Source organism: Globicephala melas, chromosome 14 (genome assembly GCF_963455315.2).
Source record: "Globicephala melas chromosome 14, mGloMel1.2, whole genome shotgun sequence".
Classification (NCBI taxonomy): Eukaryota; Metazoa; Chordata; class Mammalia; order Artiodactyla; family Delphinidae; genus Globicephala; species Globicephala melas.
Window position 1 is genome coordinate 20,364,669 of NC_083327.1, and position 13,728 is coordinate 20,378,396.

The 13,728-nt window shown below is 40.2% G+C and overlaps 1 protein-coding gene across 1 annotated transcript in view; it reads left to right on the forward strand.

Annotated features, from left to right (window-relative positions):
- Positions 1–556: 556 nt before the first annotated feature.
- ZNF292 (zinc finger protein 292) overlaps positions 557–13,728 on the forward strand; it is an 87,854-nt gene continuing 74,682 nt past the window's right edge. Inside the window, exons 1-2 of the mRNA XM_030859449.2 lie at positions 557–667; positions 867–1,063. Of these exons, the coding sequence (XP_030715309.1) occupies positions 896–1,063 (168 nt within the window). The 5' untranslated portion in view covers positions 557–667; positions 867–895. The remainder of the gene's footprint in view (positions 668–866; positions 1,064–13,728) is intronic.

Sequence of the window (13,728 nt, forward strand, 5' to 3'; positions counted from 1 at the left end):
AAATCGCGGCGGAACAGATTAGTTGGCTATCACTTATTCCAGAAATGTTTTCGTGGTTTAAAAATCACCTGGTTCCAACGTCCACAATTTCACAGTCTGACATCTTTTAAGCTATGCTTTTCATGAGTTTGCTCCGTTCTCCAGACTGAGGATTGGACCTCATTCTGCTCTGACCCAATTGTTATTTTTCTTTGTTGCCTCAACCCCCTAGAGATTGTGTTTCCAAGGGAGAGGCGTTCTTGGGACTGACGAGGAGGGGAGTGGGACGAGATCTGGTACCTCAGGCACTAGATCCCTCCTCCCTCTCCTGGTGAGAAGTCGGAGACAATTTTGACAGTTCATAGTCCCGCTTTGGCTCTCACGCTCTTGGTCCATGGGTGGGTTTTACCTGCTTCCACTTCCCCTGCCTCTGGCCTGCCTTCGGGCCAATCGCAAATGCAGCCCTTGCCCCAGCCCACCCAGAGCTCTCCCTCACCCGTCCCCTTGGGAAACTGGGGCATATGTCCGTAGAAGGCTTCGGAGACTGGGGAAAGCCACGCCGGGATCCGGACGGTCGAGAAGAGAGCCCCTCCCCAGGCTTTTCCCCGCGTCGCGGCCCTCACGTGACCGAGAACAGGCCTCCACCGGCCCGCCCATTTCGTCCGCTGCTGCCCACTTCCCGCTGGGGGTAAGTAAACCGCGGTTTTCCGTACCGCCCAACCCCGCCCTCCTCCTTTCCCCTTCCCTTCACCTCCCTCGGGTTCCCTCGCGCCACTCTCCCCGCCCCCCATCCTCCCCACCGGGCCCTTTGTACGTGCTCGGCGGCGTGCGAGCGCGCCCGGCACGTGACCCCGCCGAACGTGGCATTGTGTTATCACGTGACCCAGGTGCGTACGCGACGGAGCGGGGTGTGAAGATGGCGGACGAAGAGGCCGAGCAGGAGAGGTTGAGTCGCGGCGGAGGCGGCTGCGCCGCGGAGCTGCAGCGCCTTGGTGAGCGGCTCCAGGAGCTGGAGCGACAGCTGCGGGAGAGCCGGGTGCCGGCCGTGGAGGCGGCCACGGAGTACTGTCAGCAGCTGTGCCAGGTGAGGGCGCCTGGGGTCCCCTCCCCCTTTCCCCCTGCTAGAGGGGGAAGAGGGCGAGCGAGCGCTTGGCGGCCGTGCGGTGGTCCTCGCTGCCTTGGCACCGTCTGCGCCGCCGCCCGGGCGGGAGCGGGGGAGTACGAGGAAGGCGCCTTTGTGTGGCTGCCGTTGTGGCGGTTGTTGTCGGCGGCTCCCGGCTGGGGGAAGGGAGTTGTGGTCAGGGCGGAAAATCCCCCCTCCCCTTCCCTTCCCCGAACTCGGGACTGCGCGGTCCCCGCGGCCGAGAGATGCAGACTGCGAGGACTGGAGCCCTCTCCGCCGTAGGAGAGGGTAAGGGGGGAATGGAGGACAGGTCCCCTTCCTCCTTCTCTTATTGTGCACTGGGGATTACCGCGCCCCCCGCCTCTGCGCCCCCGCGTCCCACTCCAACGGGCCTCCGCCCCCACTGGTTTGATTCCTTTGCCTCCTTTTGCTTTCATCCGTCCCGCCCCCGGCCCCGTTCTCGCTGTCTCCGGGCCTTTGTTGTTCGAGTTTCGCCTTAGGACTGAAGGGGCCTTTGTTGATGTTCCGAGGAGCAGTCCCCGCCGACCCCTTCTAGCTGGGCGAGACGTTCGGGGGTAGGCGGCGCGGAGGTTGTCCCTTCCTGCCTTTACTTGTTAGGAGCACCGCTTCCATGGTGAAGGTTGCTCTCCTCGGTGGAGAGAAGCTGTCCCTGTATGTGTATCCTAGGGTCGGATGTCGCTGTGCAGCGGCTTTTCCAGAGTCCGCTTCTCTTTTGCCTTCACCCTTGGAGGAGTGTAGTTTCCTCTCTGCCCTTCCTCTGCCGTCTCCCCACCCCCCTATTACTTGGAGCCTTCCCTGTTTGGCCTCCCGGTGGAACGGAGAAGACTGAGGTTCATGTGGACCCGTGCTCAGGTCAGTTTCAGGCCTTTCCTTCCTTTTCTTGCACAAGGACACTGCTTTCCAGTAACTGCGTTCTAACCAGGATTTGGAATGTTAATAGCACTGTTTGCTTGATAGAAATCGGGGAGTTTGTGTCTACATTTGGACTTGATTACCTACCCTCCAGTTACGTTTGAAATTTCAAGGTGCTACTGCTGGCTGTGGTCAAGATTTTGGTTAGATTATCTTCTTGAGGAAGAAAAAGAATTTATACGGGTCACATTTAGAGTTAGCTTGTGAACATGTCATTATACAGAAGTTGTTTCGTTAAGATACTGAACTTAAGGTCGAACAATGGTGGACCGTTTTAGCATGTCAGAGTAGATCACGTTTTCAGTTTTGGTCTCCAAGTTCTGAAATCTTTCTTTATAAGATCAGGGGTACTTGATCCCATACCCAGAAATTCTCCATCGTTCTATGCACCTTATTGTCGCAAATTATTTGATGGCGGTTATCTTAAAAAGCAAAACAACAAAAAAACTTTGTGAGATTGCATGGTGACTTGTCTGGGAATAAATGCAATGTGAAAGCCACCCACTTAAGGTAATATAGGTCTGGTGAATACCTATGGCATAATTAGAGATTCTGTCTCTAATTCCTTTGAATCCTAGTTTTAAAGAATTGTTGAAATTTACTAATTTCACTATCCTTACCGTAAACACTCATTCTTAATTGGTCTTTCAGATTTAAAAATTTATCTTAGATTAAAAAAAAACTTTAATAAGATGCCCATGAAAGGAACTCTTTCATTTGTAAGTAAAGTTAGCTTTTCAGTCAGTGAAAAGTATTAAAGTCTAGCTTTGCTGAAAGACATTTTTCAGGTAACAGTTTCCATTGATGGATTTAAGGCTTATTGCTGTAAATAGTCTTGACCAGCAATATGTATAATCAGGATTAATAATTCTGGGAAAGTGGAATCTCATACAAGTTGGACTTAATTTGGAGTGTGTGCAACATCAGATATTTGTCACTTTAAAACTATTTTTAATGTATGAAACAGTATTCCTTTTTGTCAGCATGAAGGTAATTTCCTGTATTAGTTTTAAGTGATTAGTCTTACAACATGTAAATTGCTTTTATTGACCAGTGCTACATGAAATAGTAATAAAACAAAGGCTGGGTTTGTGGATTTCAAAAATGACATATTGCATGCACTAAAATCCCGCAATAATGTAAATGCATTTAAAAGTGATCTCTATTATTCGAATAGTAGAGTGTATCTGATGTTTAAAATCCCCTGCGGAACATTTTATATATATATAATTTATATATATATGATAAGTTTCCAATTTGGTCTTGCCAGATGGAAGGTAACTTGAAACAGTTGTTTCTTTAAAATTGTATCATAGCCATTATTATTAACATTTTGCTATGGGTTGAACAGAGCCGAGCAGTGGTTAACAATTACAGAATTTATTGGAGCAGTTTAAGAACAGTGCTAGAAATACTAGGAGCTCGAAATTATATCTACGTTTCTAACCTGGAGATTATCATTTAACTTTTTCTATCTAAGGTTTTCCTGTAAAACTGGGATATTCACATGCTTCAAGAAGGCAAAGATGAATAATATTTGTCAGAGTTAGTGAGCTTCAGAGTTAATATTCTGCAAGTGTTGATGCTTAGTGCTTTTAAATGTGAATTAGTTTATATCCTGAATTTTTAACTCAACAAAAGGTGAGTTTCTGGAGAATGTAGTGAAACCTACAGAAATAAAGTTGCTTACTCTTTCTAGTTTATAGATTTTTCTTTCTTTTTGAATGAAGTGTAGGATAGTAACAGATTTCTTGAGTTCTGAGAAGTAAAATAGAAATGAAAAACATTTAAGTTTTTCTTATTGTTAACTGTATTGTTTTGCTGTTTATATTAGGTTGCTTCCTGGAAGCATGTCCCACTTTTATATGAACGTTTGCTTAAAGCTTAAGAGTAGGAGGAAGGGAAGGTGGTGGAGGATGGGCATATGGGAGTATTTGTCAGAAAATTTTAGATTTCCTTATATCTTTACAAGCTAGCTGTAATCTGGATAATGTTTAATTTTCCTAAAAGCAGCTTAGAATTAGAATATAGGATAACCAGAAATAATTTATTGCATTTATTTGTTTCAGTATCATTATATAAAAACAGATTGTAGTTGGAACTGTTCCATTGTATTAGACTAGGCCAGGATTCACTCACTCATTCAGCATTGTTATTGAATACCTACACCGAGGGCCAGGCAACCATGAGCATGGTCCCTGGCTTCAAGGATCTTACAGTGTCTGGAGGAAGGTAGACAAGTAATTGTAGTAAACTGTGATTTATATCTTTTATATGGAAGGTTATTTATTTGGGAGTTTGAACAGAAGCATTCCAATAGGAGAATTGTTCTAATTGTTCTAAAAGGATTTTAAAATGATTCATTTAAAAAGTTAAGCCATCGTAATAGTTGAAGAATGATTTGTTGGAGCATGGTGTTTGTTGACAGCATTACATACTGGACTGGATGACTCGTTGATTAATACATGAGTTGTGACTGTTTATGGTTGTTTACCTTCTGGTGACAATTATTTTAAAAGGTAGAATTGCAGTTGTGGAAATATGGTTTTGTATCATACACACACGCACGCTTCTTACCTTTGTTCATACCTTAATTCATATAAGCAGCTTCTCAACTGGGCATGGTACTGTTTCCCACTACATTTCTCTCTTAAGGACATTTAGAAACACGTGGGGTCAGTTGTTCGGTTACTGCAGTGACTGGGGATGTGATAACTGGCATTTAGTGCCCATGGGCCATGGATATTACATTTTCTGAAGTGACCAGGACAGTCCCACTCCATTAAAATTTATCCCTCTGCCTAAATACCCACAAGTGCCCTTTTGAGAAACAGTGACCAGAAAGAAGAATATATTAAGATTTTTTTTGTCCTTATGCTTTTTCATGTTAATATAGTTATATTAAGAAATGCAGTTAACCTGGAGCAGATCCAGGTCAGTGCTTTTCAACCATATATAAATGCACACACTGAGCTTCAGTGCACATTGAACTTGAAAATTTCTACTTTCTTAGCAGAAATTATGAGCAATTACTTAAACAATTACTAAAACAATTCACTTTTACTAGGTTAAGGAGGGTAGCAAAGTCAGCATACTTAGTTATCCTGATTAAAGCAGAAATTTGACCTTTTGATAAAATTGAAATTATGTGCTTTTAAGAAAGCATTTAATGCAAGGACTAGGTTTAAATGTTAGGGAATATAAGATACAGGAGACTGTAGTAGGATATAAACTAATAAGATTTAAATATCACTTCAAGACAACTGAAGACATGTCAAAAGGCTGTGTATCATTAACATATTTGCTTTATTTTTTATTCCCCTTTTTTAAATTGAAAATGTACATTAAAATGGTTTTTAAAAATTCAAAGACCAAGAAAGGGCATACACTGAAAACTTGCTCTCCTTCCCACCCTAGGCCTCCAGTCACCTTCCACAAAGACAGTCCCCTAATAGTATTTTATGTGTTTTCCCAGAAATGCTGTTTACTCTTTTTTTTTTTTCCGGCACGCGGGCCCCTCACTGTTGTGGCCTCTCCCGTTGCGGAGCACAGGCTTCGGACGCGCAGACTCAGTGGCCATGGCTCACGGGCCCAGCCGCTCCGCGGCATGTGGGATCTTCCCGGACCGGGGCACGAACCTGCGTCCCCTACATCGGCAGGCGGACTCTCAACCACTGCGCCACCAGGGAAGCGCTACTCTCTCTTTTTTTTTAATTAAAAAATCAGGACATACTGTATACTGCATCTTTTTTTTTTTCCCGGTACGCGGGCCTCTCACTGTTGTGGCCTCTCCCGTTGCGGAGCACAGGCTTCGGACGCGCAGGCTCAGCAGCCATGGTTCACGGGCCCAGCCGCTCGGCGGCACGTGGGATCTTCCCGGACCGGGGCACGAACCCGTGTCCCCTGCATTGGCAGGCCGACTCTCAACCACTGCACCACCAGGGAAGCCCTATACTGCATCTTTTTCTTCACCAAAAAAAGGTATCTTTGAGATCATTCTGTAGCTGCCCACGTAAATCTATGGCTTTCTGTTTTAAACTGTGTAATAATTCTAGTCTGCAGCTGTGTCTAATTAATCAGTTAATTGTTGGTGGTTATTTGGAAGAGTAAGTTAATTTTGTGTGTAGTAATTTCAGTAGAGTTCAGAATAGGTAGTAAGCACATCAGGCTGGGTTATCAGACAGAAGGCTTTACTAAAAAGGTAGGATTTGACATAGACCTTAATGCCTTTATTAACTGTGTTTAGTGCCTTGTTGGTATAAGAAACAAATGAAATTAAAACCGTTGAGAACTACTGTTTAAATTGTGCAGTTACAGTATATCTTTGTATATATTTCTTTCATCTATTTGATACAAGTTGATTCTTTTGTTTGTCTGCATGTTTTGCTTAGCTTTAATGGTAGAGGCAAAAATTTTGAAAATACTTAAATATTTTCCTTGAGAAACTCGACTTTCTTTTGATTATTAGAGACTATCTTAAGTTAATTTGTAGGTCACTTCAAATCAGAAGATAAGATAGCTTGCTTGTTAATTAGTGATAATTACTTTAGGTATTGAGGGAGTAATAAGTCATTTAAACTTTAAAAGTTTAGGTAATGCTCAGGGGAAATAATTTGTTAAGTGTTCATAATTAGTATGATTGCATGCTGGAGATATTAAATTCTGCTTTCCAGAATATACTTATACCAGTTTTAGCAAAGGAAAACTTTACAAATTTTTCTTGCCTCCTTCTTAACATTCTTGATCCTAAATTAAAATGGGGGAAGGGAAGAGGTATTTTGCAATTGCCATTCATGATATTTTATATGACTAATCTCCAAAACCAAGGATTTTTGAAAATGTATGGTCTTAACTGTATGAAACTGCTGCTGTACTTATTTTCCTGGAGATTCTGTCAAAGTTGAGAAATTACCTTATTTTTCCCAACGTGCACACGTAAATTCAGTTCATAAAATCATTCAATGTGTGAGTAGCCTTGCTTATAAAATGGAAAGTTTACTTTTTATTAATGTGTTTGTCAGATATGCTGTGTAACTTTTAGCTATTTATTATTTTCCAGGAGAGCCTCTTGATTGTTTCTCTTATCATTTAGAGTTGCACAGTGCACCTCATAGGAAAAAATGTTACCTTTTCCCACCTTACATATATTTAGCCAAGAAGATTTGTTAAAGTTCAGTCAGTTACATCTTAATTTATTTTAAACATATTGAAATTCCTCTTATATGGGAGCACTAAGGGAGCTGTGGAGAATTATGGCGTGGATAGAGCTTACAAAATCTGGTACATATATTAATAGTTAAGCAAGTAATACTATTAGATAGTAAAGTATCTAGTGATTAATACAATAAGTAGAGTGTGAATTAAGAAAACTAGAGCATTTTAAAATTACTTACACTAGCTAAAAATTGAAAGGAAAGGAAAGGAAAACACTATTTACATTGGGTCTTGAATGTGGATAACTAAAGTGGGAAGGATGGGAATAAACCTCAGAGAACTGGAAAAACTTTCCAAACTGGCATCTTGGAGAAAAATGTCATGGGTTGGGATGAAAAATAGGATAGAAAAGGTAGATTAGAACCAGACTTAGGGTTTAAGATCCAAACCAAGGAATTTTAACTGATCCTGTAAGCGTAGATAATATATGGTTACATTTCTTAAAGACTTACCCTTCCAAGGTTGAGGCATTGAAATTTTAAAAAGTTCAGAATGTTAGAGCCTTTGGTTTTTCTTGAAGTATCCTGTGTCAGTTACTGCCATGTAACAAACTACTCAAAAACACAGTGGCTTTAAAAGAACAGCCGTTTTTATTACTGTTCTCAAGTCTATGGGTCTTTTGGGTCATTCTGCAGTCAGCTGGTAGGTTGTCTGGGGCTGAATGATCCCAGATGGTCTCACTCATATGTCTTGTGGTTGGTGGGTTGGTTGAGGGGCCCCAGTTAAGTTGGCTCATCTCTGCTCCACTCTTACCCTCTAGTAACGTAGCCTGAATTTCTTTACTTTGCAGCAGGAAAGCCAGTTCTGTAGCACAACTGCTTTTCAAGCCTCTGCTTGTGTCATGTTCGCCATTGTCCCATTGCGTCAACTAGTAGTCATACCCAGCCTCTTCGTGGGTACAGGGAGATGTGACGCTTCAGGGAGCAATTTTATAACAGTCTATGACATATCCCACTTCTGTTTATTCTCCACTGCAATTCCGGGCACTTTTTTGGGTGAGATTTTAATTTTTTGTTTCTATAGCCCCACCTCTGCTTTCTTTCTTGTCATACATATTCTGTCATCAAAGCACATCCAATTACTCCTTTTCTCCTTGATTGGCAAAAGGCATTTCTATTCCTGCTTTCTAATTTAAATTTCCAAATAGAAGAAGGGCATCCCACTCCATCACTGTAACTTTGGAAAGTTTGTGGAACAACTTCTTATTTGCCGTGGTTCTTTACCTTAATATTAAACCTGGTCTGTATGTGGTGTTTTGTTTTGTCTCTACCTTGTACAGTTTAGTAATAACATCCTAGTTCTTGTCCTAATATTTGAACTTCTTTTTCCTTTTAACTGATGAACTTGCTTTTAACCTTCCATTCAGTTTGTGAAATTCCCCCAACATCCTGCTTTTATCCTTCTACCTCAGTGGCAGTCCAGTACTCATGACAATGTTTCTCAAATTTGTGTTTGCAGAAACCCAAGAGAGTCTGTAGATTTTAGAGTTACTCAGCTCAGAGTAAGATGTAACTTTTTTTTTACGTTGCCACTTAGTTGTCCACTGAAACAAAATTATCACAAAAAAATACTTATCTTTACTGTGTGTGATGCATTCTATTTTCATTTACTATTATTGTTTTTAAAAGCTGCTCTTGATTTTATGATCCGTTCATACGTCATAACCAAGAAATTGGAAAACCCTGCTTATAGGAAGTCGATGGGCTCAATTCAGTAATAAGCACCAACATAGGTACTCCTAAGTTGTAAGGTGGCCTTCTAGTCTAGTTGATTCACAAAAGTTATAGTTTTATTTATGAGGAGCATCAAAATTAAAATACAATTTTAAATTTAAATGACTGCTAAAAACCCAGCATATGTCCATGGAATCAATTTGAGAAATACTGGTACATAGGATCAAATCCAAATTTAAGCTTGAGCCCAGTGGTCTCCGTGCTCTATTGTTTACTTTTTTTTTATATTTTCACTGTTCAGCAGGAACTTTCTGCTCCATCTAAATTGTTCATTCCTCATTTTACTGCCTTTGTGACTTTGTTCAGAGGAGCAATGTTATGCAGTGAAAAGTCAAATGGCTTTGGGTTCAAATAGGAGGTCCCCAACTATCAAGGCAAGATTTTTGCTCATGCTTTGTTTGGGGTGAGGGTGAACCTTGGAGTTAGAGTCTAGACCAAACAGATTGAAGAGGAAGAGAATTAATGTTCAAAACAGGCACTGTTACGCTTTACTAACAATGAATTGTTTAATCTGAAGACTTGTGAGATCATCGGATTAAAAAGTGTTTAGTCCGTTTTAATGTCTGTTTACCCAAATTGCCTCTTAGGGCCTCATCATTGCTATATAATACTTGTTCAGTATGACATTGATTTATCAGAAAATGTTCAGTTTTATTAGGCATTTGTTTAGGAAGACTGAGATATATGGTTAAATGGCTAAAATGAAGCAGTTCTTTAAAAAATGAATTTCAAATATATGGATAATATATTCGTGTGGAACATTTGGCATCCTTATTGATGCCTGACGTATAGGCAATGTTATGTTTTAAGTTTACAGATTTTACACTTAGAAAGAGGTAATCTAAATTCAGAAGTAGTAAGTAATTGACTTGATCCCCATCCCAGTCATTTTTGTTTGTTTGTTTTTTTGGATTGAACCTCCCCCGCCCCACTCCCCTGCAGTGAAAGCACCGGGAAATTCCCTGCATGAAGGTATTTTCTAGGAAGGGTTTCTGAGTGCTTGTCATAACTATTGCTCCTTAGTAATTCAGAATGAACTCTAGTATGTAAAACTGAATACGTTGGCAAGAACGAGTCAGACCTAGTATATTTAATATTGTGACCTATTTAGTGTTTCTGAAAAGGCAATCTGATGTTGCAAATGCTGCCTAAAGAGAAATTATTTTTAACACCAGAAGACCTTTGAGGATTTACGTATCTTGAATGAAAACATTTGTGGTGTTTGGTGCCCCTCCTCACCGAATTATCTTTTATAAATCTTGTTTTACTTGATGAAGAAAACCTACCCTCCAGATTCTTTCATATATACTTTGCTTGACAGCTCATTAGATACTGTAGATTAAAAGTGTTGGAATTCTAAGGACACCAATTTTAATTTTCATGAAATTGTTTATTGTGACCTTTGGCATGCTACTTAAGACTTTTCTGGGTTTTTTTTGTTTGTTTGTTTTTTATCCTTGACATGGAGATGCTACAGACTTTTGCTGGTTGTTGGTATAAGAATGGATCAAAGGCATGATTATTTAAAACGATTGTTGTCGTATAAAGTAACATTTTCATTTACATTTAGAGACTACTTTGGAAACACCTTTGATGTTTTATACGTGATAGTGACCTAGAATGTTATTACATTAATAATTCTATCATTTTGAAGTCATCTATTATTGTCATTTTGAAAATAGCATTAGATTACTGATTAACCAGCTTGTTTAAAGCCTACATTTTAGAGAAGGCAGGATTAGATTTTATAATAATTTATGAAAGGTCTTTTTGTCATGGGGGGCATGCAGATTACTCAATGTGTGTGAATGTGCCAGGAGAAGATTATTGGCTTTGCAATTAAAATCTTTCCTTTGTCCAAAATTTTAAACCTGGGATTTGAGAGGCTGGGATGAGAAAAGCTAGTATTTACCTAGTAACTAAAAGTATAGATTTTGAACTATGATTAGAATTCTAGCTCCCTTACTTCTGTGGGATTTCAGGCTTGGTTTTGTGCTCATCTCTATCTAGACTGGAGGTAAGAATAATATCTGCCTTAAAGCTGGTGTGATTAAGATATAATGTTTGTTGAGCACTTTGCATATTATGATGCTGGAAGCACACAGCAAATGTTAGCTATTAATACATTTACAAGGACTAGGTCTGAAACTTTCTCTCATAAACGAATATTAATCTTAGTAAAATACTCTTTAGTTTATCAAACTTAAAACAAAATGAGGGGAACTCCCTTTTCCTTCCCCCCCTCCCCCGCCAAAGTCTTACCTGAAATCTTATGTATAAAACAGAAAAGTTACTGCTGCAGAACAGTTTGACAAGTACAGTACTAATCCAGAAAATAACAATGCTATTGCCAGGGGTTGTAAAGGGAGTTCAAGCAGAGTTCTCTTCTGCTGTTGTTTTCTTCTCAAATGGTTCTTTTTTCTTATTTTCCCTCATTCTACTGCTTTTCTGCACTCTCCCAAAATATAATGAATGTTCTTGTCTTAGAGGCATAATAAAGCCATCACTGAAGACTTTAATATATTTTATCTTTAAAGACTTTTAATTGTGCTGCTTATTTTTGTTTTACATACCAAGGCACACTAAATAAACTCATTTTTTGGTACCTAAGATTTAAAATAAATTTGCTTCTCTGGAAGCGTGACACTGATGTGAATGTCTAAATAGAGAAACTGTACCTTATCAGAGAAACAATAAATATTAAATAATAGTGAAACTTATGCATGAAACAGTCCCACAGATATACTTAGTGCTTACGTTTAATTCGACCATCTTATATATTCCCTCAAATCTTCATCTCATGTTTTCTCTAGATCTTTTATTTTCTTCCTTGGGTTTCCAAAGAAGTGGCTGTTTCCTGGCAAGTGGATCTTTTCGTCTGTGCACCTTCTCAAAGAACCTTTCCACTTTCCTGTTTCTTCACATTTTTCTTTCCATCGCTTCTGTCCTTTAGCCTACAGAGATGGGTGTGTGTGTCTTTCTCATCTTTTTGCTATGTTGATCATGTCTTCAGATTTCACTCTTTTCTCTGACCTCTTCTCTCCACATATGAGATGTCTCCTATCCTAAAAATGTCTTTCTCTAACTCTTGTTTTCTAGTCTTTCTTGCCAGACGTCTTTGGAAAAGTACTCTGTACGTTGCCTTCATTTCTTACCTTCTGTTGCAGTTTGGATTCTACCCCTCACCACACTGGAGAAGACACTCTTTTGAAGGTCACTGCTTGGCATATTTGTAATACTTTATTAAATTTAGACCCAAGTAGCAATCCAGCAGCTCAGACTATTTCATATACCTGCATATTGTGTTTAATAAAATTTAATTGTTAGCATTTTAAAAATCATAAGCTTTCATGTTGAAATGAGAGTGTTTGGCTTTTCCTGGAAAATCAGAAGATAGGGCAATATTGGACTCATGCGTGGCTACAGGCTGAAGTGGCTGCCTGCTCAGCCTTTGTTGGCATTTAAAAGTGTTTGTGACCCCATCTTAAGTTCATCTCCCTTCAGTTTATTTATACTGCTCTCCTGATTCTCCTACCTTTGTGACTGCTCCTTAGTCGTCTTCACTGACTCTTCCTTTCACCGCTGGAAATGCATGGTAATTATTAGCTAGTGTTAATATATTTAGACGGAGTAGATACAACATTTCTGAATTTTTTTGTGGCATTTCCTCAGTGTTCTTTTCTTCCTTTCACTCTTCATTAATGACCCTCAACCATTTTCCCCATCTCAGCGACATATCTGAGACAGGACTCTAATCAGAAGGTGGCTCCTGAGCCCTGGTTGACAGTCGTGCTTCACATACTAATCTTCAGCAGGCATCCACTCTGACAGCATCTCCTGTCACTCACTCTGGATAGGATTTCCAGGGGTCCATTCTCTTGGACCTTGCCACTCTTCTTAGCTCTTGACTCCTGCTTCCAGCCACCTGTGGAACTCTTCCTCGTGAGGTTCAGTAGGTACTTCTAATTAAACAAGACTGAAATTGAACTCATCTACTCTCCTCCCCACTCCCCACTCCCCACCAAAAAGAAAGCCTGTTGGTATTGGTGACATTCCTCCCTTCCCCCTCAAACTTAGGTTTTGAAATCTTGAGTCATTTTTAGCGCCGCCTTTCACCTCCACAGCCCAGTCACTGAGTTCTGTCAATTTTATTCATGCACTGTTTCCTGTATCCTTCTCTGGTTAGATCTGATATGCTATTAGTGGCTACTTAGTTTCTTGCAACAAAAAATTCAACAAACATCTTTTTCATGAAGGTACTTTTCTGTTCTCCATTCTCTCCACTAATCTATCTTATACATTGTCGCTAAGATTATGTTATCTTTTTAAAGCATGGATATCATATTTTTAAAGACTTTTAGAAGGTAGCACAATGTGGAAGAGCTCAGACACCATGAGTTGAAATCCCAGCTCTACCATTTACTGACTATGGGCTCAGTTTCTTAACCTATTAGATGAGGATCGTAGTATTGTGAGGTAAATGAGGCATCAGCACAGCACCCCCCACATTAGTAAGCACTGCATAAAATGCTATTCCATGAAAAATAAAATTCAAGCTCACTAGCCTTACATTCAGGGCCTTTCATGACATGACACCTAGCATGCCAGCCTGGCTGATTGGCAGCCATATCTCTTCATTTCTTTTTTATATAGAGCCTTAGGGGTTTGTAGTCTGTTCTTATACTACAGTTTACATAACTTCCCTCACCTCTGTGCTTTGGCTCCAGCTTTCCCCTTTAGGATTTC